Source organism: Pongo abelii, chromosome 20 (assembly GCF_028885655.2).
Source record: "Pongo abelii isolate AG06213 chromosome 20, NHGRI_mPonAbe1-v2.0_pri, whole genome shotgun sequence".
NCBI lineage: Eukaryota > Metazoa > Chordata > Mammalia > Primates > Hominidae > Pongo > Pongo abelii.
Window position 1 is genome coordinate 62,939,973 of NC_072005.2, and position 27,016 is coordinate 62,966,988.

General features: G+C 43.9%; 2 protein-coding genes across 14 annotated transcripts in view; one reads left to right on the top strand and one right to left on the bottom strand.

Moving 5' to 3' along the window:
• The window catches only part of LOC100438104 (zinc finger and SCAN domain-containing protein 5A), a 90,851-nt gene that overhangs the window by 25,622 nt on the left and 38,213 nt on the right, over nt 1–27,016 (bottom strand). The window lies entirely within an intron of this gene.
• Nucleotides 24,062–27,016, top strand: part of EDDM13 (epididymal protein 13) — a 36,597-nt gene continuing 33,642 nt past the window's right edge. Inside the window, exon 1 of the mRNA XM_054539271.1 lies at nt 24,062–24,146. Coding sequence (XP_054395246.1) covers nt 24,062–24,146 — 85 coding nt within the window. The remainder of the gene's footprint in view (nt 24,147–27,016) is intronic.

Sequence of the window (27,016 nt, forward strand, 5' to 3'; positions counted from 1 at the left end):
GGGAGTATACATGTGAGCCACCACGCCTGGCTAACGACTTTTTCAGAGCTGTTTTAGGTTCACAGGGAAATTTAGTGGACAGCACAGAGTTCCCCTAGACTCCTTCCCCACACAGCACAGCCTCTCTCCGCCCAGCATCCCCAGCAGAGCGGTGCACCTGTTCCATCAGTGAGCCTGCCTGGACACATCACCAGCACCCAGAGTCCGTGGTGTCCATTAGGGCTCTGGGTGTTGTACATCCTGTGGGTTTGGATGAAGGCCTCATGAGTATCCACCACTGGAGTATCATGGGGGATATTTTCACTGCCCCCCCAAATCCTCTCTGCTCTGCCTATTTATGTCCCTGACCCAGATGGTGTATTTTTTGGTCTAAATTTGGCAACTTCTAAATTCCTGATTTGACTCTTGAACTACAGAGGCATTCAGAGTCTCTGGTGACTAGTTGGTCTTAGTGATAGTACCATATCCTGAAGGCTTTGTTAATCTACAAAAGGGTGGGCTCTGATCCCAGAGCTTCCAATTTAGTAGATCAGGGGTGTGGCCTTAGAGTGTGCATTAAAAAATAGACTTCATTTTATTTTATTTTAGACCAAGTCTCACTCTGTCACCAAGGCTGGATGGAGTGCCGTCGCGCAATCTCGGCTCACTCCAACCTCCACCTCCCTGGTTGAAGCAATTCACTTGCCTCAGCCTCCTAAGTAGCTGGAATTACAGGTGTGCCACCACCACGCCTGGCTAATTTTTGTATTTTTAGTAGAGACAGGGTTTCGCCATGTTGGCCAGGCTGCTCTGGAACTCCTGATCTCGGGTGATCTGCCTGGCTCAGCCTCCCAGTGTATTGGGATTACAGGCATGAGCCACCACACCTGGCCTTAGATTTCATTTTAGAATATCTTTCAAAAGTCCATAGAGCTCGCCAATGTTCCACACCATTTCCCCCATTGTTAACATGGTTCATTAATATGGCACATTTGCCACAAGCGATGAGCTGACTCTATATATTGCTGTGAACTAAGGTGCCTATTTTATTGAGACCTCCTCAGTGTTTATACAATGCCCTCCTCTCCCTTCTTTTCCATCCAAGGCGCCACATTGCCTTGAGTTGTCACGTCTCCCTAGCCTCCTCTTGGTGATAATTTCTCAGATTTTACTTGTTTTAAATAACCTGTGAATCTGCATTTTCAGTGATGCTGATGCTGCTGGTCTTGGGAGGGCATTTTATGAATGGCTGGTTGAGCTCACAGGCAGAGACCAGCGATCCTCAGAACTCCGGAAAGGTCACTACCTGCTAGGCTGGATTCATTTATTAAAGTTCACTGTTGTGACACCTCGGTTCTTGTCTTCTTAATTTAAAGGAATGTAAACAATAGACACACAGTAAAAGAGATGCAGCATAGAGTAATTCATTGCAAAGGAATAAGAATATTTTGAAAGTTAAGTGCAGAATAGACAGGACACCCTGGGGGAGTGGATTTAAGGCTGGCTGCTCCTAAGGATAAGATAGCAAAGACCTGCTCGAGACAGACTCCCTTTCTCCATCCCCAGACAGTTTTGATTCCCACCCTCAAGAGATACCAGTTTGAGTTGATGCTTGGAAATCAGGTTTAAAAAATTTTTCCAGGTGGTTCTAATGAGCAACGAAGGTTGAGAACCACTGGTGTATAGTAATATACAGTATAAAGAGAAATTTCTAGCATCTCGCTTCATTTACTGTAACCTCATGGCCCTCAAATTTTTAATGTGCATATAATTCACCCTCAGATCTTGTTAAAATGCAGGGTCTGATTCAGTGACAGGCTCCAGGTGAGGCACATGCTGCTCGTCAATAGACCCTCATTTGAGTGGTGGGGAGGGAGTCTCCTCTGGGTTCCAGCTTTGCATCAACTGAGCAAAATCTTACCATCTCTTACTGCTCAAGTCAGCAACTTGAGGCCAGTGTCTGATAAGCGCATCTGAAATACTCAATCCTTCTGGTTTCTTACCCAGAATACTATACTAAGTGTTTTATTTCTTCCACATCTGTGCCTACCCAATGGCCTTCCACCCATTATCACATGGCAGCCATATTGAGTATGAAAGTGAGCAAATCTAATCCTGCTGTTACAGTCTTTGCATTTTATTTTCTATGGATTCTATTCTTTTTAGCGAAAAGACCACGTGCTTTATGTGGCCTAAGCTATTCAACTAAATGACTACTGATCCCAGCACTTTGGGAGGCCAAGGCAGGTGGATCATGAGGGCAAAAGATCAAGGCCATCCTGGCTAACACAGTGAAATCCTGTCTCTACTAAAAATACAAAAAATTAGCCAGGTGTGGTGGCACACGCCTGTAGTCCCAGCTACTCGGGAGACTGGGGCAGAAGAATCGCTTGAACCTGGGAGGCGGAGATTGCAGTGAGCCAAGATCGTGCCACTGCACTCCAGCCTGGGTGATGGAGTGAGACTCCGTGTCAAAAAAAAAAAAAAAAAGACCACTGATGACCCTTCTGACTGTCAGTCTCTGTTACCCTCCGTACTTCAGGAAGACCCTTCTGTATTCAGTGACTGATTGAGGGCACCTTTCTCCATAATGTTTAATTTTTTTGAATGGGGGATGTCTATGACCCATTCTTGGTGCTTTTCTGTGTAGTTGAAGATACACTAGTTTTGGACTTTTGGCCTTTATCCACTTTCTAGCGTATTCTTTCTCTGGGGAAAAATGATTGGGAGTTTCAAAAGAGAATCTGCATTGAGAAGCTATATCAATCAGGGTCCAATGAAGAGAAAAAAACCCACAGCAATTTGCACAAGCAGCATTTAATATAAAGCAGGGGCTGGCACACTATGGCCTGCCACCTAGTTTTTCAATAGCCCACAAGCTAGAAAATAGTTTGTGTGTGTGTGTGTGTGTGTGTGTGTGTGTGTATGTGTGTGTGTGTTTTACAGGGTCTTATTCTGTCACTCAGGATGGAGTGCAGTGGCATGATCATAGCTTACTGAAGCCTTGATCTCCTGGGCACCAGCTTCCAGCAGGTGATTATGTTAAGTGAAATAAGCCAGTCCAAGTTAGCCTGCCCGCTCAGCCTGGCTAATTTTTAAATGTTTTTATAGAGACAGTGTCTCACTATGTTGTCCAGGCCAGTCTCAAAGTCCTGAGCTCAAGTGATCTTCCTGCCTTGGCCTTCCAAAGTGCTGGAATTATAGATGTGAACCAGCACACCTGGGCAAGAATTGTTTTTTATATTTTTAAAGTGTGGTAATATAAGCAACCCAGAGAAGAATATCCAACATAGACCAAATAGCCTGCAAAACCTAAAATACATATTCTCTGCTCCTTTGTGGAAAAAAGCTTTCTGACTTCCAAAATAAAGATTTATTGACCACAACATGAGCCTAACTATAAAGAAAAAAGAATTCTGAAGGATACCTAGGGAGGAAGGTTTCTCAGAGGGATGGGAATCCATTGACAAATTTTAAAGAATGTAGCCGCACAATTGGGTTTACCTAATTTAAAGCTCAACATGCCTGTCAAGTGATAATGGATTGGAGGGTGCTGGGTAAGAGAGGATATGGGAGCAATCAAGATTCTCTTATGGTTTTCTGGGAGAGAAAAAGGAGAACTGATGGATTCAGGTGCACCTACCCAAACCTGGCTTGAGCAGGTGAGAGGCTGTAACAATGCAAACGTTGGGGCCACCTGGAGAAAAAGGATTACACCACCCAAAATTGGGTTTGAATGTTAAGACTGATGACACACATATACCCACACATACACACTCCAAGAGGGTATGAAGCTTATTATGTAACAGGATTTCTGAACACAGCAGAGTGGGCTTTCCCAAGCTGGTCTGAATGTGGCTTGAGAGGGCAGAGAAAGGAGGTGGGTTTGGGGTTGGGGTTTTATGGTGCTTAGGGGATGGGCCACAGCCAGGGGTACTGCACAGGGTTTGAACTCCCCACTGGCACTAGAAGAGGGTGTACCCAGGTTTTCTAATCAGCTTGTCCAGCTGTGGGGTGATAAGAAACAAACATCAAACATGGTCAAACTTTTAATAATCCCAAGGAAAGAGCAAGTCAAAAGTGGAGGTATGAACCTCAATGTCTGGGTGAGGCCTCTGGTTGGGCAAAGGCGGGAGCATGGTCATCAGGGAAATAGGAGGCAGCCCTCTGGGGTACAGGGGCCAAGGCTGGTGGCTGGAGTATGGAGAGGCCTGTGGTGAGGCAGCCACAGGCAGGAGCTGGGGTCGTGAACACACCAGGGGGCCCCATTCATGTGGGGCTGATAAGGCCATTAACAGGGGCAAGAAGAAAGACAAGATGGCGGCGCAGTGGAGCCTCTTCCTCCTGGGATGTCTCTCCCGCCCCCTCTAGTGGCAGAGCCTAGCACTGCGCTCGCTGCAAAGGAGCCAGGACAGCTCCGTTATTGCAGGGCCGGCACTGAACCTGTGGACTTAGAAGCTGGGAGGCACTTGACTTGTAACTGACACAGAAGTCCTGTTCCTTTCCCTTGCAGAGGTGTGAGCCTATAGGTTCAGTTACTCTGGAGGCTGAGGTGGGAGGATCACCTGAGCCTGGGAATTTTGAGGCTGCAGTGAGCTGTGATTGTGCCACTGCACTCCAGCTTGGGTGACAGAACAAGAGGCTGTCTCAAAAAAAAAAAAAAAAGTCCTCTGGATGGTCAGGAGAGCAACAGAAGGTGGGCAGGGAGGGGGGGTGGAGGGGGAGAGAAAAAAAGATGGAGAGAGAAATTTGTGGACCCCAAGAACATAGTTCACCTAGAAAGGTTGGAACACCTGAAATGGAAGTAGTGGCTTCGTACTTTCTTGTCCACAGGATCATAGAACTTGTAAAAGAATCCCGTGCACCAAATAAAGCATGCAAATAACAGGAAAATGCCAGAAAGCTGAACACCTGGGTGGCAGTCTGTGCGTCCCAGTGAAGGAACGTGAACAAGTGGCTCCCATCGGTGTGCTGGCAAGACACACACAGGCTGGAGGTGAGGGTTGTGATATTAAGAAGCACTGAGGTGAACAGTTTTGAATGTTGGGATGTCAACAGAATGAGGACGCATGGGGAGATGTTATCCTGTGTTATAGACACTAAATACCTTTTTTTTCTTACAATAAGAAGTTGAAGATCTGAGTGGATGAGAACTGGAGAAAGTAGGGATGCAGTGTCTCTTTGTCAATTCAGGTTTTGCACGGGGTAAGATGGCTGTGTCTAAGCCAGTGCCACTAGCATCATACGCACCCAGCTTATGTTAAAAATTTAAAGTTAGAATGATTTTATAGCTAATTTGTATAGTTATGACAGATGTCCAGCAGATGGCAGAAAAGATCTTGTTCTAACAGGTACAGCTAGATGGTTCTGCTTCTGTTTGACATTAAACATAATCAAAGCGTCAAACAACAGAAAAGGTTATCTAACTGATATACCAGTGAGTGAGCATCTTTTTTTTTTTTTTTTTTTTTTTTTTTTTTTAAATAAGCCTTCCTCTCCTGTTAGTGTGAGGCTAAATTTGGTGGTTCATATGATGGTTCACACGATCTGACATTTTTTTCTTGTACTCTACTAGAATGTATATTCAAATTTTATAATGAAATATTTTATTATTATACAAATCATTGTTGTTAGTCCCAAAGTATTACATAAACTGTGGTCGCTATATATAATTATATTCTAATTAATGTATAGCCTATTTTATTTATTATACAATTTTAGGAGACCAATGTTTTCATCATCTTACCTATTAGTCGTAACAAATTCTAGAATAAACTGCTAACATTATTATATTATTTTTTCTGGTGTCAAATGAGGTCTTTGTAGCATGTGTCACAATGTCCTTCCTTTGGAAAGGGGAATAATATTCCATTGTACAGATGGACCATATTTTGTTTATCTATTCCTTCAATGAACACTTGGGTAGCTCCTACTTCTGAGCTATTGTGAATAATGTTGCAATGAACATAGAAGTATGAGTTCCTGCTTCCAATTTTTTAGGTACACAAGCAGAGGTGGCATTCCTGGATTATATCGTAATTCTGTGTTTAATTTTTTTGGGGGACTGCCATGCTGTTTTCCTTCTGCATTAACAGTACACCAGGGTTCCAATTTCTCCACACCCTTGGCAAAATTTGTTATTTTCTGTTTTTTGATAGCAATGGTGTGGTTTTGATTTACATTTCCCTAATTATTAGTGATGTGGAGTGCCTTTTCTTGTGTCTGTTGGCCATTTGTAGACCTTCTTTGGAGAAATGTCTAAGTTCTTTGCCCATTTTAAAATCATGTTGTTAGTGTTTTGTTGTTGAGTTATGCGTTGTTTATATACTCTGGAGATGAACCCCTTTTCAGATATGTAATGTGCAAATATGGTATCCCCCTATTCCATTGGTTGCTTTCACTCTGTTTATTGTGACCTTTGATGCAAAAACTGTGAGTTTTAAAATATATATTTTAAAATATATATTTTCTTATTACAATTTTATTTAGGAATAATTGAGGTACAGTAAATGGCACGTTATCAGTTTATGATTTGTCGTGTTCTGACATTTTCACAGGCTTTCTGCATTTTTAAAGCTGCTCCCATTGGAAACAGGAAAGGAACTTCCATTTTAGTTAGGAAAGCTTTTGAATAATATTTAGATAGTCCAAAAAATACACAAAGTGATATCTAATCTACAATTCCAAGAGCGTCAATATTGAGCAAAGCGTGGACAATAGCCAGCTGAGCGCACAAAGTGGGGAGTGGGGAGGGAAGCTATGTATTTGCCTGTGGTGGGGAAGACTTTGCCCAGTCAGCCACAGAGAATTAGAAAGTCTGCCGCCCGCTGCTGCCCACGAGCAAACAGAAAAACAAAAAACAAAAAACCCAACCTGCTTCAGTGTTCACAGGCCGACTCTGTGCCGTAGCCCAGTGCAGCTCTCCACCTGCCATCTCTCTGTTTCACTCCCTCTAACGGGTCCACGTTGATTAATTCCCAAACCCCTCTTGCCTGTGACCCAATGTGGTTTTTCCCTTTGGCTTTTTTTCTTTTCTCCCTCAAAGAAGCTGTTTTTCTTGCCAGCCCTGAGATGGGTTGAATAAATTGATCATAATTACACAGCCTGCCTGGACGGATGAAAAACACGGTGTCATCTACTCTCAGGGTCCCTAGGAAGGTTGTTAGGGTGGTTTTAATGAGTCCCAAAGCACCTGGCTCTATTTCTGCCCGTTGAGCTGCTAAATTGGCATCAAAAAGTTAACTCTGAGGAGGCAGAAAACATGATTTGTTAATTGCTGGCCTCAAGGGTGACTTGATTTATTTCAGGGCTTATTTAAAAAACAGTAATTATTGCCTGTTTCTGATCCTGAAGATAACATACATGCATGTAGTGAATACATTTGGAAATTGTATTCCCATGAAACTTTTAAGGAGATATTTGAATAGAACTTGTTAAGTAGCCGGTAAAGTTCAGAAAAGAAAATGCACACACGCTAAAAAACTAGAAACACAATAAAAAGAACAGTCAGGAGGAAATGCTTTAAAATACAGAAAAAAGGATAATGGAGAATATATGTCATCCATAATCCCACCACAAAGAGATGATTTTAAATTTTTTGTTGTTTCTGTTTGTTTGTTTGTTTGAGACAGGGTCTTACTCTGTTGCCCAGGCTGGAGTGCAGTGGTGCGATCATAGTTCACTGCAGCCTTGACCTCCTGGACTCAAGCAATCCTCCCGCCTCGGCCTCCTGAGTAGCTGGGATTATGGGTGCACACCACCACCCCCGGCTAATTTTTTGTGGGTTTTGTAGAGACAGAGTTTTGTCATGTTGCCGAGGCTGGTCTTGAACTCCTGAGCTCAAGTGATCCTCCCACCTTAGCCTCCCAACCAAAGTGCTGGGATTCCGGAGTGAGCCACTGTGCTCAGCCTGTATTTTTAATATGTAGTGCATGTCCTTATATTTTTCAGGTGTGTGCATGTATACATATATACATACACACATTATATATATTATATGTGCACATATCCACAGACATGTATTTTAAGATGCAGAAAAATGGAGGAGACACTGAGGAGATTTAAACATGGGTGTGGCATGATTCAAATTTCATATCATTCTGGCAGTTAGTGTGGAGACAGATATAGGGGCAGATACAGACACAGGAGACAGATATAGGGGCAGATATCATTCTGGCAGTTAGTGTGGAGACATATATAGGGGCAGCCCCTGGTGGCAGGGACCAGTGGGCAGGTCACCCAGGGCTTGATCCCTGACAGCCAGGCGTGTGACGATTGTGTCCTGAGTTCGGGGAAGGGCTGTTGATGAAGCAGAAGAAATGTTTGAGAAGCATTGGAAAAATCCGGAGGCACCTGTTTTGCGATGGATTATCTGTTGCAGATAGTGGTGAAAAAAAAAGCAAACAGGTGGTTTTGGGGTCCCCCCAAAAGGGAAACCCAAGATGAGGAGCTGGTGGGAAGAGGAAATTAAATGCTCATTTAACTTAACATGTGGGATGTCCAGAGGTGTATTTGCCGTCACGGGAATACCTGGGTAAGGGCTCTGGAATAGACACCTGACTTGGCCATCATTTCTAGTGGGGTTAGATAGCCCCTCAAAAGACAAAGTGTGGAGAGAAGAGCCACATATCAGGCTTAGGTCCAAGAGGGGCAGGAGAGTGGGGAACCAGGGGCATCCCAAGTTTGGACAGAGGCAACGTCAATGGACACAAAAGGAGAGATTCGAGTGAGATTTACACGTTAGAATCCCTGGAACCAGGTGACTGATCAGGGCTGGGAGAACAAAGGGAGGCAGGTGGAGATGAACCCAAGGGCTGATCTCCACGTTCCCAACAGATGTCACGGGAGGATACGGAACATTTGTCCCTGGGATATGGACTGCAGCGTCCCTGCAGTACTAAACAGACCATTGGTATGTGGGAGCGAGATGCCCACTGTTGTTACCTGGCTGAAGAGCTGGTCCCCTTTCACAGATGGCTCCTGCCTCCCACCACTGCCCATCTTCTTAAGACACAGGTGCAGGGAGACTCTGCAGGCCTTTCACACCTGGCTCCTGCCTCCCACCACTGCCTGATCTTAGATACAGGTGCAGGGAGACCTCGCAGGCCTTTCACACCTGGCTCCTGCCTCCCACCACTGCCCGATCTTCTCAGACACAGGCCCAGGGAGACTCTGCAGGCCTTTCACACCTGGCTCCTGCCTCCCACCACTGCCCGATCTTCTTAGACACAGGCACCGGAGGACTCTGCAAGCCTTTCGCAGGTTCCCAGAACTCAGCTCCCACCAGCCTCTTGGTGCTATAACAGGGTAGTGAGGGGGTGTGGTTTCAGCACAATCAAACTTATCTCTTCTGTGAGCCTTTTCTGGGCCACCAATAGAGTCTTTCATAAATAATGAGCACTGACTATGTATTAGGTCTCGTGTAGGCACAAGGGACACCGAGAGGAAATGGAGTCCTTGTCCTTGAAGGTCTCGCCTTCCAGTGTGGGGGTGACAGACACGCCTTCCAGTGTGGGGGTGACGGACACACCTTCCAGTGTATGGGGGTAACGGACACGCCTTCCAGTGTGGGGGGTGACAGACACGCCTTCCAGTGTGGTGGTGACGGACACACCTTCCAGTGTGGGGGGTGACAGACGCCTTCCAGTGTGGGGGGTGACAGAGATGCCTTCCAGTGTGGGTGTGACAGACACGCCTTCCAGTGTGGGGGTGACAGACATGCCTTCCAGTGTGGGGGTGATGGACATGCCTTCCAGTGTGGGGGTGACAGACACGCCTTCCAGTGTGGGGGGTGACAGACACGCCTTCCAATGTGGGGGTGACGGACATGCCTTCCAGTGTGGTGACAGACATGCCTTCCAGTGTGGGGGTAACAGACACACAAACACTTGCTGTGGTTTTTGAAGACGATCACAACACTCTCCCATCTGATCTGTTCAAATGTGTCAGGTCCTCATCAAGGGGTGGAGTTGGATTTCCATCCCCTTGCATCTGGGCAGGGCTGTGACTCGCTTGTCTCCAATAGACAGTGGCAGAAGGGACATTGCGTGACTCCTGAGGCTAGGTCAGAAAAGACGACACAACCTCCCCCTTATTTGCACGAAGGCCTCAGTTCCCCTCAGCTGTCCCATTGTCCAGAGGCTGCCATGTTGTGAGGGAGCCCCACCTAGCCGACAACACATGGAGAGGGCCTGAGACAACATGAGAAGAGAGAGCTGGTGGGTGGGCCCCAGCTGCTTTAGTCACCTGGAGATCCAGCTCTAGTCAGCACAGAAGAGACCCTGAGCCATAACCACCCAGCTGAGCCCACCACCGATTTCCTGACCCACAGAGATACTAAAAGCACTGTTGTTCTGAGTCACTGAGTTTTGGGGTGATGTGTTATACAGCTACAGATAACTGGAACAGCATTGTGTCTTCCCACCCTGTACTTATTTTATTACTTTTTTTTTTTTTAAATAGAGATGAGGTCTTACCATGTTGCCCAGGCTGGTCTGAGCAACATGGTAGAACCCTGAACTTCTGAGCTCAAGCAATCCACCAGCCTTGGCCTCCCAAAGTGCTGGGATTATAGGTGTGAGCCACCACGCCTGGCTGCACCCTGTAATTCTGATCTTACCCTTTTCTTACCTGGACCCTTGTACGATTTCCCTGGGATCTCAGTTGAATTCTCTAGAATTCAATCAGCCTTTTCTTTGGGATTTGGTTCCTGTTCATGCCTCTTGTTTACCCGTTCTGTCCTCTCTGCCTCTTTTGTTTGTGAGAGGCACTTGTGAGATCTATGGAGGTATGCTTGTGGCGTGTGTACTCAAAATTTTAGTGGCAGAAAATTCATGTGTTCGAGTAGCTAAAAATGGATTTTAAGGGAGTTTCATACTCAGGATTTGTGTGCATGCCAAGCAGCTTATCTGAAAGTAAATGAAAAAGTTGGCCGGGCACGGTGGCCCACGCCTGTCATCCCAGCACTTTGGGAGGCCAAGGCAGGTGAACTGCTTGAGCTCAGGAGTTTAAGATTAGCCTGGGCAATGTAACGAAACCCCATCTCTACAAAAAATATAAAAATTAGCCGGGCATGGTGGCACATGACTGTGGTCCCAGCTACTCAGGAGGCTGAGGTGGAGGCTAGTTGAAGCCAGGGAAGTCGAGGCTGCAAGTGAGCTGTGATCGTACCCTTGCACGCCAGCCTGGGTGACAGAGCGAGACCTTGTTTTAAAAAAATAAAAATTAAAAAATGGTTAAAGGCTGTAAAAAATATTTTTAGAAAGAAAAAAGTTAATAAAAATAACAATGAAACAATATCGACAAGGAGAACAGCACTAACTTCAGGTTTGAGCCTCTGCTCTCAACTAGGAAAACTTTTCTAAGCTCTGTAATATCCACCAACCATGGACATATTAGAGATAATTTTAGGCAATATATAGATTTTGTTTTAGTAATTACATTTTTTTTTACTTTTTTTTTTGAGACAGAGTTTCACTCTTGTTGCTCAGGCTGGAGTGCAATGACGCGATCTTGGCTCACCACAACCTCCGCCTCCAGGGTTCAAGCAATTCTCCTGCCTCAGCCTTCCTAGTAGCTGGAATTACAGGCATGCGCCACCACGCCCGGCTAGTTTTCTATTTTTAGTAGAGATGGGGGTTTCTCCATGTTGGTCAGGCTGGCCTTGAACTCCCAACCTCAGGTGATCCGTCCGCCTCGGCCTCCCAAAGTGCTGGGATTACAGGCATGAGCCACCGCGTCTGGCCTTTTTTTACATTTTTTAAATTTCTTTTTTCTTTTTTTTCCCTCTGGTGTTGAAACTAATATAATTACATATTTTAATGTGCAGTAAAATATCAGTAGGACAAAAATCTGCAATTTTATTGTATTTAGGTATTGCTTAGGATAAAGCTACAGTGATCATCTAAGTAAACAAGTTAATATGTTTGAGGAAAATCAATCAATAAAAATTAATACTAATGATACACATGCAATTGACAAAAAACTATAAAGTGGTACATTCTTGAGAGAAGCCTGGGAAGCCCTGAGCTAGGAGATATTTTTCTTTAATTTATAAACATTTGGAGAGCACTCTTTTTTGTAAAAATTACCTCACTTAAATTCCACAATCAACTGCAAGAAACAGTTACACTCATTTTGTAGAAATGGAAAATGTGGCTGGGCGTGGTGGCTCACGTCTGTAATCCCAACACTTTGGGAGGCTGAGGCGGGTGGATCACCTGAGGTCAGGAGTTCAAGACCAGCCTGACCAACATGGTGAACCCCATCTCTACTAAAAATACAAAATTTAGCCAGGTGTGGTGGCGGGCACCTGTAATCCCAGCTACTTGGGAGGCTGAGGCAGGAGAATTGCCTGAACTTGGGAGGCGGAAGTTGCAGTGAGCTGAGATTGTGCCACTGCACTCCAGCTGAGGTGACAGAGCAAGACTCTGTCTCAAAAAAAAAAAAAAAAAAAAAAAGAAAATGTAGGGAGCTTAAGTGACAGAGACAGGAATTAAGTCCAAAGCCTGGCTGATGGCCAAGTTGATGCTGTCTACAGGATATGCTACTGATCTCCCAGTGGTAGCTCAGGGGCTGTGACATTCCTAGAACAGGCATCTAATCTGCCTCCATTAATCATGGAGGACTTCCTGAAGGAAGTGACATCTGAGCTGGGACCTTCCTTTAGCTCAGGCACATCTTTCTCCTAAGAATGGCCCACTGGTGAATGAAACCTAATTTGCTTTAGAGACAACCCTGTTATCTGTCCAGTATTCCCCAGAAGAGGCTGGATAAAGCACAGACAGCTGCCTGACTTGAAAGTGTCTTTCAGGACTGGATCAGATCCATGAGCAAATTGGGAGAGAGAGAGAGAGAGAGAGAGAGAGAGAATCAAAATACAACTGAAAAGTGCCAGGGGAGAAAAAGAGATTATTTCTTCAGACTAATATCCTGTTTGGAAACACTGACATTATTGAAAATTTCATATGTACGATAAAGAGCTTAAATAACAATTCAAGTCTTAAAGTTTGGCTATCACAATTTTTCTTTATTTTTGTTTGTTTATTGAGGTATAACTTACATATAGTGAAGTGTACAATTCTTAAGGTTACAATTTAATAAATTTTTACATATGGATAGACGGATAGATTCACATAACTATGACCCAGATAAGGAGACACAATATTTCCAGTACCTCAGAACTCTCCCTCTTGCCCCTCCAGTCTCTGCCTACCTACAGGTAACCACTTTTCTAACTTTTTTTTTTTTGAGATGGAGTCTCACTCTGTTGCCCAGGCTGGAGTGCAATCTCAGCTCTCTGCAACCTCTGCCTCCCTCCCAAGTTCAAGTGATTCTCCTGACTCAGCGTCCTGAGTAGCTGGGGTTACAGGCGCCTGCCACCATGATCGGCTAATTTTTGTATTTTTTAGTAGAGACAAGGTTTCACCATGTTGGCCAGGTTGGTCTGGAACTCCTGGCCTCAAGTGATCCACCCGCCTCAGCCTCCCAAAGTGCTAGGATTACAGGCATGAGCCACTGTGCCCGGCCCACTTTTCTAACTTCTATCGCCATAGATTAATTTTGACTATTTTAGAGTTTCATAAAAGTGGTATGTCACAGTATGCAGTCTCGTTTCTAATTTTTTTTTTTTTTGAGATGGAGTTTTGCTCCTGTTGCCCAGGCTGGAGTACAATGGCATGATCTTGGCTCACTGCAACCTCTGCCTCCTGGGTTCAAGCAATTCTCCCGCCTCAGCCTCCCAGTATCTCAAGTAACTGGGATTACAGGCGCCCACCATGCCTGGCTAATTTTTTTGTATCTTTAGTAGTATCTTTCACCATGTTAGCCAGGCTGGTCTCGAACTCCTGACTTCAGGTAATCCACCTGCCACAGCCTCCCAAAATGCTGAGATTACAGGCATGAGCCACTGCGCCCGGCCCTGATTTTCATTCAACATTATATTGATAAAAGTCATCCATGTGGTTGTATGTATCGATAGTTCATCCTTTTTATTGCTGTGCAATATTCCATTGATTTATTTATCCATTCCTTGATTTATTTATCCATTCTATTGTTGACGGACACTTGGATTATTTCCAACATTTATCTATGTGCATAATTAAGCTATAAGTCGTTTTGCATATGTCTTTTGGTAGAAACAATACTTTTTTAAAAACAAATTTAGTAGATTATAAATTCCTTAGTGATGGGTAAGGTAGGAGTATGTATTACTGAACATAGAGACACTTGGTAGAGACTCCTCACATGCACATCTGAATGATGCGTTGGGACTAGGCAGTGATCCTTTTCCCTTCTTGAGGTCAGGCATACCTCCAATGACTTGATAACAGCTTCAACCCTTCTTCCAAGAAGATTGCCCACACACTCAACATTTAGCATAGAGCCGCTGGGATGTGGTGATATCTAAGGTTCTTCCAGCTTTGGCCTACATGAGACAGTGAGCTGGGTGAAGTGCATTTTAAGGGCAAGTGCTGAGCTCCAGCTTATGAGGAATAGCCCTTCAATGTGCCAGGAACATGTTATGTGCCCTCTGGAACAAATAATATTTCACTTTTCCGAAAGCCAGAGCTTTGGGATCCCAGATCTAGTAAGAATCATCTTATTCATCTTCCTTTCATCTCCAAGCCAGAAGGAGGCTCGTTGAATTTACAGGGATGGGGTTGCAAAGGGCATTAAGGAATCCTGCATCTATGCTATTAGGACCTACCAGTCCCAAGTGGCTTTGATAGATAAAATGTTCTGAGTGCCTTAACCCAGAAAAACTGCAACTCTAGACCCTGGATGTTCTAAACGAGGCAATCAGAACATCTTCCCATATTCTTTGGAAGAAACTCTAACACTTTCCTCTTTCTACTTCTACCTAAAACATCTGAAAGAAGGGAGGCGAGAGAGGAGAGAATTATGCATTTAAACAAAGACCAGGAATTGCTAAAATCACCATTTTTAAAGAAGTATAGATTTCATAAGAATCTCTGAGATGATGATAATAATACATAATAACAATTATAATAGTATTATGCTTCTATGAGCCATATAAATATTATATGCTATACACATTGCTAAGTGTTTTACAACCTTCACCTCATTTATTTCCCCCTAAAAGTCTATGATTTTATGTAAGAGGAAAATGAAGCTCCAAGAAAAACTTTCTTTTTTTTTTTTTTTTTTTTTTGAGATGGAATCTCGTTCTGTCACCCATGCTGGAGTGCAATGGCGTGATCTTGGCTCACTGCAACAGTGCTATCTTGGCTCACTGCAACCTCCGCCTCCCAGGTTCAAGCAATTCTCCTGCCTCAGTCTCCTGAGTAGCTGGGATTGCAGGCACCCGCCACCTCACCCAGCTTAATTTTTTGTATTTTTAGTAGAGATGGGGTTTCACCATGTTGGCCAGGCTGGTCTCGAACTGCTGACCTCAAGTGATCCACCCGCCTCGGCCTGCCAGTGTTGGGATTACAGGCGTGAGCCAGCACACCCCGCCCAAGAAAGACTTTTTGGATACTATCTCAGGGCAAGTGAGCAGCAGGATTGGGATTTACACCTGGATCTGACTCTCAAGCTCATGCTCATTCCACTACAGAAAATGACCTGTTTGTTCAGGTCTTTCTATTAACTGAGATCTTCCATCTTCCAGGAATGATGCAGTACATTCCAAGAAAGATGTGTTATGGAAGTGACATCAGATCTGAATCCTGAAGTCAAAGTTTCATTTAGTAGAAAAACAAGGTAAGATGAGGAAGTGTTGGGAGACTGGACTAAAGAAGTATGAAGAATCTGTATCAGAGGTTGGCAAACTATAGTTGACCATTTGTTTTTATAAATAAAGTTTTATTGGGACATAGCTAGCTCCTCTTGTTTATTTATTGTCTCTAGTGGCTTTCTCGCTACAGTGGCAAAGTTGAGTAATTGCAACAGGGACCGTATGGCTAACAAAGACAAAAAGAGTTACTATCTTGCTCTTGACAGAAAAAGTTTTCCTACCCTTGATCTAGGTCACACTAAAGCTTTTAGTTATAAATGCTATCCTAGGGCTGGGCGCGGTGGCTCACGCCTGTAATCCCAGCACTTTGGGAGGCCGAGGCGGGTGGATCGCTTGAGGTCAAGATTTCAAAGCCAGCCTGGCCGACATGGGGAAACCCCGTATCTACTAAAAATACAAAAATTAGCCAGGTGCGGTGGCGGGCGCCTGTAATCCCAGCTACTCGGGAGGCTGAGGCAGGAGAACTGCTTCAACCTGGGAGGCGGAGGTTGCAGTGAGCCGAGATCACACCACTGCACTCCAGCCCGGGTGACAGAGTGAGACTCCATCTCAAAAATAAATAAATAAATTAAATAAATGCTTATCTTGTATGTGATGTTGAGCCATGGATTTGGAGTAGGGGAGACACATGGGCTTATTTCAGAATTACAAAAAATCATTCTCAGATCCATCCTGGCACAGGGCACTCCCACGATAAAGGCATCAACAACAACAAAATCCCAAACCATCTTCACTTCTCAATCTTTCACCTTAAATACCATCTCAACAAATATTAATTGAGCATCTAGTATGCACCTACACCCTGTGTAAGTGGTTAAAGCTGTAAGCAAGCAGTAAGGCTTGAAACGTAAAGCTGGTGGAGAGTAAACTGAGGAAGTGAGCTTTCTCTTTGAGAGATACAATGGAAGGAAGACTACGTACAGAAGGACAGCAGCCAGAGGTTGCCTTAGAACACAAACAGAGCTGAACTTCTTGAATCAAGCAGGTTTTTTGGGTTCCAGTGGCAGAAATGGACTTTGGCTAGCTTAAAAGAGAAATCACTGGAAGGAACTGGCAAAGGGGTGGAGTTCAAAGGATTAAAGTGAAGGCTGGAGAGTGGGTTTGAGACAGAGTGAAGCCTGGGAAACCAAGAGATTTCTGTATCATGAGCCACTCAACACTCTCACCTGAAAAACATTAAATCTGCTTCTTCCACTCTTGCTTTACTCAATTTGAGATTTAAAGTGCCAGGTAAGCAGTCTGATTAGCTTGGCTTAGGACACAGCTTGGTTGGCTTTAGTGTAAAAATAAGGATCTGGTGCAAGGAGTTTTGAGGGACCCCGCTTGCCTTTCATTATGAGAAAATGGGCACGTGCATTAACTATCCCACCAGGACCACACACAGTGGAGCAGAGGTAATTCTTCCAAAGGAAATCAGGGTATAGAGACTTAGCAGCTAAACAAGTTCACAAATGTCAATCATACCTGTATAGATTCAAATCCTACCTCTTCCAATTATTGGCTTTGTTGACTTTGGGCAAAGTTATCTCATTTGCAAAGAGAAATTATAATACTAAACAACTCTTAAAATTATGAGCTAATAGATATGAAGTGCTTAGAACCATGTCTGGCACATCATAATCACCCAATCAAGCTTACCTGCTGAGAGTATTATGATCACTGCATGCTTGCTAAAAAATAGCACCAAGTGGTAGAGCCCACGGTGAGATCTACGCCCTCATTCCAAAGCTCCCACTCTTTCTGCCAAGCCAAGCTGCCTTTGCAGATCCAACCTCAGTTAAATGAGATGATAATGTGTGTGAAGTTGTTGGTGCAGGTGCCCAAAGAGGATGCTCAATTAGTATCAAAGACTTTCTTCCTCTCTCCCCAAAGAAGTGAGTAGGCTTAGGCTTTGCTTTCTGCTTGGGAGATGCCCCCCCTCTTTTTTTTTTTTTTTTTTTTTTTTGAGACGGAGTCTCACTCTGTCGCTGAGGCTGGAGAGCAGTGGCGCGATCTCGGTGCCCGGTTCAAGCAATTCTCCTGCCTCAGCCTCCCGAGTAGCTGGGACTACAGGTACCCACCATGTAGTGCCCAGCCAATTTTTTGTATTTTTAGTAGAGACGGGGTTTCACCGTGTTACCCAGGATGGTCTCGATCTCCTGACCTCGTGATCTGCCTGCCTTGGCCTCCCAAAGTGCTGGGATTACAGGCGTGAGTCACTGCGCCTGGCTGGAGATGCCCATATTTAATAGAGAATCAAGTGGGTGTAAGAGGGCCCAGCGAAAGCAGACAAAGAGGAATGTTCCTGGTTTGTGCTTGCTATCATTCTCATGGTGGAGCCCACTCAGGTTTGTTGACAATCTGGCCCCTGCCTACCACTCTAACCTCTCCTCCCTCCACATTCCCATGAGCTTACCCTGCTCCATTCACAATGATCTTCTTTCTGCATGTCAAATTCCTTCTGCTTTTTTCTGCCTCAGGGTCTTTGCACAAGCTGTTCCCTCTGTCTAAGCTACTCTTACCCCAGATCTTCATCAAGATCTAAACTCAAATGTGACCATCTCAGTGAGGTCTCTCCTGACAACTCTAGCTACAGCAGCATCTCAACCCCATCAGTCTCTAACACATGGCCCTATTTTAGTTTCTTTGCAGCAATGACCAGTACATGAAATTATATATGTGTTTGTCCATATTGTTGCTTGTCTTCCTACACCAGACTATAAACTCCATAGGGTTAGAGAAAGTGCAGCCCCAACACCGAGACTGCTTGGTTCACAGAGGGTGCTTTTACATATATGGCTCTGTCAGAAGTGTCATAGCAACCCTGTTAGGTACATAGTCTGTTAAGGCTGAGAGGGGCTTAGTATCATGATTTAGAGCAGTGCTGTCCAATATATGTAGCTATTTAGATTTACCATGTAGCTATTTAGATTTACATGCGTTATAATGAAATAAAATGAAAACTTCATTTCCTTAGTTGCATTAGCGTCACCTCAAGTGCTCAGCAGCCACACGTGGCTAGTGGCTACCATTCTGGGTAGCATGGATACAGGACATTCCTATCACTGCAGAAAGTTCTATTGGACAGGGCTGGTTTAGAGCATGCACTGCAGATTCATATACTTAGCTTCAAATCCCAGTCCTGCCAATTACTAGTGGTGTGATTCTGAGTGGACCTTATGCTTTTAGATCTCACTCTTTTCATCTATAAAATGAAGCTAATAACAGTTCCCATCTCATAATGTTGTAGGAGTTATTATAGGCAAAGGCTCTTAGAAGAGCATCTGGGATGTAGTCAATACTAGAAAAAGTATCGACTGTTGCTATGACACCTCCATTTTTACTCCTTGAGAAACTGAGGTCCAAAGAAAAGAAATCCTTGTCCTAGTGCACAGAGCCAGGAGGTGGAGGGAGCTGAGGTTTGATCCCACACCTTTATGATTTCAGAGCCTGGCTAAATCCCATGACACTTTTCAGGTCCCTTCTGGGAAAAATCCCTTAAACTTCTGACCCATTGCTCCCTTATCTGTTCAGTGGGGGACAGAAGACTCCAAGGGCTCCTCTACCCAGGATAGATGTGAAGGAGCTGACTGGAGAGCCAGCCGGAGCTCAGGACATGGGTTGTCTATTCTAGGAAGGGCTCCTCTATCTACGATAGATGTGAAGGAGCTGACTGGAGAGCCAGCCAGAGCCCAGGACATGGGCTGTCTATTCTAGGACCTAGTCAGTGGCTTGGGACTCCTTGGGGGTTGGGAAGCCAGGCTGCCCAGGACACAGAAGCATTGGTGTGGCTGAGCTGGTCACACCAGCTGCAGCCGAGACCCCTTGTGTGGGCGCTGCCCCTGTGGGTGTAATGGCTCCTGCGGCAGGGACAGAATGCTCATCCCTCCCACCTGCTCAAGCTCTGGGACTGCCCCAGGAACTGCACAGAGGGGTTGAACTATTTCCATTAATTTCCCTGTAGAAGCCTCAGATGCTGCTGCGGCTGCTGGTTTAATTTTTAAATTTAGTTACTTTTAATACTTTTAAAATTTAGTTACTTTTAATATGCACAGTCCCTATGCTTGTACTGTTTGTTTTGTTTTGGTAACATGGGATTTTTTAATTGCTATTTTTAGAGCTTTTAACATATTTTTCTACATTTAAAAATTTTTTAATTGAGGTAAAATTCATATGACATAAAATTAACCATTTTAAGTGTACAATTCAGTGGCCTTTAGTGCATTCCCGATGTTGTTCAACCGTCACCCATACCTAGTTCTAAAACATTTTTCTTACCCCTCACCCCATCTCACTGAGCAGCCATTCCTCTTTCCCTCCCCGTTCCTAGTCCCTGGCAACCACTATCTACTTTCTGTCTCTAAGGGTTTACCTGTTCTGGATATTACATATCAATGGAATCATACACTAGGTAGCCTTTTGTGTCTGGCTGCTTTTACTTTGCATAATATTTTCAAGGCTCACCCATGTGCTAGCATGTATCAGTACTTGATTTCTTTTTACAGTTGAATAATATCCTATTATACGGCTATACCACACTTTACCCATTAAGCTGTTGATGGACATTCGAGTCATTTCCATATTTTGACTCCAGTGAATAGTGCTGCTGTGAACAATCATGTGTAAATATTTGCTTAATTACCTGTTTTCAATTCTTTTGGGTATATACCTAGGAGTGGACTTTCAGGGTTATACGGTAGCCCTATATTTAACTTTTTGAGAATCTGATGAACTATCTTCTACAGGGGCTATACCAATTTACATTTCCACCAGCAATGTATAAGAGCTCCAATTCCTCCACATCCCCTCAATATACTTTAAAACATTCACAATGATATGGCGTAATAATATAATAATTAATGATAATAATTGTTACTATCATTAATAGGAGGAAACCGAGGCTCAGGGAGATAGTCAATTGAGCAAGGTTATGCATCTGTGAGGCAGGCAGAATAATTGTCCCTGGAGATACCCACATCTGACTCCTGGAACCTGGGAGTGTGTTACTCTCAGATGAGATAAAAATAAGATTGTTAATCAGCTGACCTTGTGGGGAGATTATCCTGGATTACTGGGGTAGGTCCAACGTAATCACAAAGGATCTTGTAAGTGAAAGAGGGAGGGAAATGGGTAACAGAGGGAGACGGAATGATGAAAACAGAATCAGAGCAATGTACGGTGAGAAAGACTTGACCGGCCATCGCTGGCCTGAAAATGGGAGAGGGTTGGAGAGAGATTTGAAGATGCCATGCTGTTGGTTTGGAAGATGAAAGAAGCCGACCAGGAGTCAGGAATGCGGGCAGCCTGTAGAAGCTGCAGAAGGCAAGGAAACAAATTCCTCCTAGAGCCGGCAGAAGGAATGTAGCTTTACCAATGCTTTTTGCTCAGTCAACCCACTTCAGAATTCTCAATTCCAGAGCTGTATGATAATAAATCTATGTCGTCTTAAGTCACAAAATTTATAGTAATTCATTATGGTAGCAAGAAGAAACTCAGGCCAGCTGTAGTGTGGTGGGGCAGGGATTGGCATCCACACTGGATTGACTCAGTGTCTGTGATTCTAACTGATTAACTCTCTGTGACTATAACGACCAGGTTTTTTGCCATCTCCAGGTCCAGCACCACATCCCTGCTCCACACAGACATGAGTGGATCTTACAAACATCACGCTGGGTGAAAAAAAAAAAAAAAAAGATCCCAGCAGTACGGGAGGCCGAAGCAGGTGGATCATGAGGTCAGGAGTTCGAGACCAGCCTGGCCAACATGGTGAAACCCTGTCTCTACTACTAAAAATACAAAAATTAGCTGGGCGTGGTGGCGCACGCCTGTAATCCCAGCTACTCGGGAGGCGGAGGCAGGAGAATCGTTTGAACCCAGGAGGCGGAGGTTTGCAGTGAGTTTAAATCGTGCCACTGCACTCCAGCCTGGGTGACAGGGCGAGACCCCATCTCAAATAAATAAATAAATAAATAAATAGCAAGTTGTGCAAGAAAGATTCAGTGAAACACCATTTAGAATAAATGTAAAAACACACAAAATAATATTACACAGGTGTACTGGAGCCAGCTTACGAGGGTCAATTGTTAACATTTTCAGTTTTCTACATTTAAAACATTTTTAAATTGAGGTAAAATTCCTCAATTTAGCTGTCTGCCTAACATGGCCCAATACTCAAAACTAAATTGTATAAACTTGAACATAAATAAGTTATAATAAAGTAATAAGCACTAAAAGCTCATCACTTCCTAGTTGTGTCCCCAAACATGGTGGCAGTGGTGGTTGGTGTGGGGTGGGTGGGGCAGGTGCTACTGTGTAATGGATATGGACCAGAGATGTTGCTAAATATCCCACAAAGCGTAAGACAGCCCCCACCACAAAAATGATCTGGTCCTAAATGTCAGCTGTGCCAACGTTGAGAAATCCTGATCTTCCCTAAAGCATGAGTTCCTCATGAGCAAGGCCAGTATCTGACTCATCTCTGTCCCCAGATCACAGTCTGGCAGAGCGGAAAATGCTAAAGAATATTAATGATGTTCTACATCCCAGGCATTTGTTGCATTTAAACCCTAGTGTTATGAGTTAGGGACTATGATTATATTTGATAAAGCAAAGAAACAGCTGTGCTGGTAATGAGGCTGCTAAGAGAAGGATGGAAAATCGAAACGTAGGACTAATCAGAAAAATCCAAATATGCTCCCCCAACCAATCACAATAGCCTCTAATTAGCCACTGCCAGCTTCCTTATGCCAACGGCCTCCAGTCAGGCACTCTTGAAGCCTTCTCTTTCACTATAAGCCTTCCCACTATCCTGCCTGCCTTTGAGTCCGTGCCAAACACAAATGGTGTCAGTGGACTCCCTTATTATAGCAAGCTCTGAATTAATAGCCTTTGCTTGTTTTCATTGGGTGGTCTTTACTTCCACATAGCAGTGGATGTGAAAAGCCTTCTGCAAGTTGCATGCCTTGTTTCTTCTCCTCGTTATAACAAACCCTGTAGTATCACGTTTTCCTGGTGATGAGTTGCCAGGACCATGTGCTCACAAAGGAGGGGAGCTCTGGAATATGGCAAATGGCCAACAAGAACTCTCCCCTCCCGCCTAGTCTAAAGGATCGCTGAGGTATCCCCTAATGTACATAAGATGGTCCAGCTCATACTAGGGATTGAAACATAGATAGCACCAGAGATGGTGGCAGGACAGAGTCCCCTGCAAGAGTGGACATCCCTCCACACCTGGAACTCTTTCCTTCCAGGACACCACACACAACCCTCTGTTTCTATCAGGCTTGAAGGAAGTACCATAGAAACCTTCAGAGCTTAGATAGACCAGTGGTCTTTACACCCTGCCTTTATTCCAGGAGTCCAGAGGGATACTGGGTCAAGTTCATATTCCCACTGACAGCCAAAGCTCCTGATTGTCCAAGCAATTTCTAAGAATTACCAGTGGAAACAGTTCCCTGTGGCTGCTATGAAAAAATTATTACAAACTTAATGGCTACAACAATACAAATTTACTATCATACAGCTGTGATATGATAGTATCACATGAGATTGGAAATACCATTATCCCAATTTTATAGATGAAGAAAATGAAGCACACAGTGGTTAAGTAACTTGCTTAGGGTACATGGCTAGTAAGTGCTAGAGATAAGGATAAACATAGACATCTTTGGAAAGGAATATACACAAAAATGTAAAAACAATACTTACCTCTGAGTAGAAATATGATAGATGTTGTTTGCTTGCTTTGTTGTTTTTCTGGAATTTACAGTATGTCTAGGACAGGGGTCCACAAACGTTTTCTATAAAGGGCCGGACAGTAAATATTTTAGGCCTTTTGGCCCAGATGGTCTCTGTCACAACTACAAAGCTCAGCCTTGTAGCCTGAAAGCAGCTGTAGACAATACATAGTGAAATGGCATGGTTGTGTTCCAGTAACACTTTATTTGTGGACACTGAAATTCACATTGTATACAATCTTCATGTCATGAAATATTTTCTTTTGTCTTTCCCCTCCAACCATTAAAAAAGGTAACAATTACTCTTAGCTCATAGGCCCTACAAAAACAGGAGGAGGGCAGGATTTGGCCAGCAGATCATAGGATGACAAGCATCACACTCAGCATGAAACTGTTCTAAAATGTTGCTTTAAGATGAAAAAGCAGATACAGTTCTTTGGTCAGCAGTTGGTGGCGTGGACACAGGTCTGGAGACCTGCTAGCCTCCAGGCAGGCTAGAGGGCAGGTGTGGGCGGTTAGTTTTGTCCCTGGAGCCTGGGAAGACGGTGGGTGACCAGAGAGTCTCGTCTATCCTGAGAGGAGAACATTCAGCCCAAATCTCAGCCCTGTTATGCACAGATCAGAGCCATTTCTGAAAATGTCGCTGCTGATTCTGCTTTTCCTGGGATTGGCAGAAGCCTGTACTCCTCGTGAAGGTAATGCTTCCAGCCACACCTTGTGTCCTCTATGTATTTTCTTACAACTTGGGAGGCTCTCATGGGCTGGATTCAGAGAGAAGCTCCTGAAGTCTAACAGACTTCTTCTTGCTTCCCGTTTAGACATTCACATTTCCCTTGATGGACACGGTGGGGTGAATGAGTCTAGGTTGCTAGCCCCTGCCCTTGGAGATACACTTGTGTCTGCATCCTGGTTTCTATCACTGATTCTTTGTGACTTTGGGGAGACATTGCTTCTGCAAGCCTTGCTGTCCTCATCTGACCAATGGGGCTCACAAGAATCCCCAGTTCATGGGACCGTTGCATGTCATTGACGAGCTTATGTTGTGCAGTGCCTGGAAGTCAACATTACTGAAGTAAGATAATTCTAGTGAGACTCCAGACTTCTGCGACGTAAAGACACCAAATGGTATATTGGGAAGAGGACTTGGGTCTTGCCATAACTCTGAGTTCCCGTTTCCTCATTTGATCCACAAATGTTTATTCCTGGTTCCTTCCATGGGCTTGATGCTGGGAATACAGTGATGAAAAAGACAGACAGAAATAGTTCTGTCTTCATGGAATTCTCATGCTAAACAAACACATTCTAGTGTGGGGATTTGGAGACGGCCTCTCTAGAAAAGTCACATTTGAGGTAAGGAATAGGAGCTGGCCAGCTGAAGAGTTAGGAGAGGCTATTCCAGGCAGAGACTTGAATATGCAAAGGTCCTGGGGCAGAAGGCACTGAGTCCCTTCATCAGAGAGAGGCCAGTGTGTCAGGAACGTGGTAGACAGAAGGAGAGGCATGGTGGTGGGACTCTTACAAGTAAGAAGAGACAGGAGGCAGGAAACAATAGACAGGGGCATGTGGGTCACAGGAAAAATTTTGGATGTTATCCTAAGGGAAAAGGAAGCTGTTAAAGGGTTTTCAGCAAAGGAGTGTCATATTTAGGAGTGTGTGTGTGTGTGTGTGTGTATGTGTGTTTCTGTGTGTTTAAATAATCTGTCTTGCCCCTCAGGAACGAATGGATTAGGTGGGAATCAGATTAGGGGCAAACACACAAGTTAGAAAACGTTTTGGTCATCAGGGTGAAGATGGGGATAAATAGAAGGTTATGAGACACTGAGGAAACAGCTCACAGGATTGAGTGATGGGTCAGATGCTGGTGGTTGGGGATAGAGAAGTATGCAGAAAGGCTCTCTTTATACATACATGTATTTGCAACTGGGGAATTGAGGCTGCCCTTAACTGAGATGAGAAAACTCTGTAAAGGTTGGGTGCGGTGGCTCACACCTGTAATCCCAGCACTTTGGGAAGCCAAGGCAGCTGGATTATTTGAGGTCAGAAGCTCAAGACCAGCCTGGCCAACATGGCGAAATCCCATCTCTATTAAAAATACAAAAATTAGCCAGGCATGGTAGTGGGGGCCTGTAATCCCAGCTACTCAGGAAGCTGAGGCAGGAGAATCGCTTGAACTCAGGAGGTGGAGGTTGCAGTGAGCCGAGATCCCGCCATTGCACTCCAGTCTGGGAAACAGAGCAAGACTCTGTTTCAAAAAGAAAAAAAGAAAAAAAAAACAACTCTGTAGAAGAACATGTTTTTAAAAAAATTTATTTTGAAATTATTTTAGACTTAGAGAAAAGTCATAAAAATTAAGTTTCTGAATATTCTTCACCCAGTTATCTCAGCTGTTAACATCTTACCTAACCATAGCACAATGACTAAAAGCAAGATCCAACACCAGAACAAAACTATTAAAGAAATTACAGACCTCATTCAAATTTTACTAATGTTTCTACTAATAGAAAAACTATTCTATTTGAGGATCCAATCCAGGATCCCACCTTGCATTTTCGATTAAGTCTTTTTTGTTTTTTTTTGTTTTTTTTTTGTTTTTTTCATAAAATCCAGCTCTTGCTCAACCATGTTGCATTTTGTTATCCCATCTCCTTTGGTCTTGTGATTTGTCCTTAGAATGTGTGATTGAACCTCCTCAATCTTTGTCTTTCATGACCCTGAAACATTTGAAGAGCTCTGATCAGTTGTTTTGCAGAATTTCTCTCAATTTGGGTTTGTCTGAAGCTTTCTCATGATTGGATTGAGACTATGCATTTGAGGCAGGAATACCACAGAAGTTGTCTCATACCCTTCCCAGGGAATTATATCAGGGACCACATGATGTTGATGTGTCTTATTACCCATGGTGTAAACTTTAGTCACTTGGCTAAGGTGGTGTCTGCCAGGTTTCTCCACTGTTAAGTTACTATTTTCCCCTTTGTAATTAATAAATACACTGGGGGAGAAATTTTGAGGTTATGCGAACACCCTGTTTCTCCTCCAATGTTTGCCCATTGATTTTAGCATCCATTTGTGGATCTTGCAGCAGAAATGATTGCTACAGTGCTTCTCCAATGGTGATTTTCTATTCCCCTTATTCCTTCTACATATATTCAATGGACTTTCTCTGTAAGGAAAAACTGACTTTCTTCCCCATTTATTTATTCAAGTACTGTATTTATTTATATCAGTGTGAACTCAGGGATATTTATCGTATGGGTTGGGTGCAGTGGCTCAAGCCTTTAATCCCAGCACTCTGGGAGGCCAACGCAAGAGGATCACTTGAGGCCAGGAGTTTGAGACCAGCCTGGGCAACATAGTGAGACTCATCTCTACAAAAAATAATAAGAATAAATAAAAAGTACTGCATTAGCAGATTATTTTTTGATGGACAGGAGTGTGATGACCACAGATTCTTTTTTGAACAGGCTAAGCTTGAAGCACCTGTAAGACGTTTGGGACATCCATAGATAGCAAGTTCTGTGAGAACAGAGTTTGGGGTGTCTAGTGTACTCTTATAGCAGAACTTCTC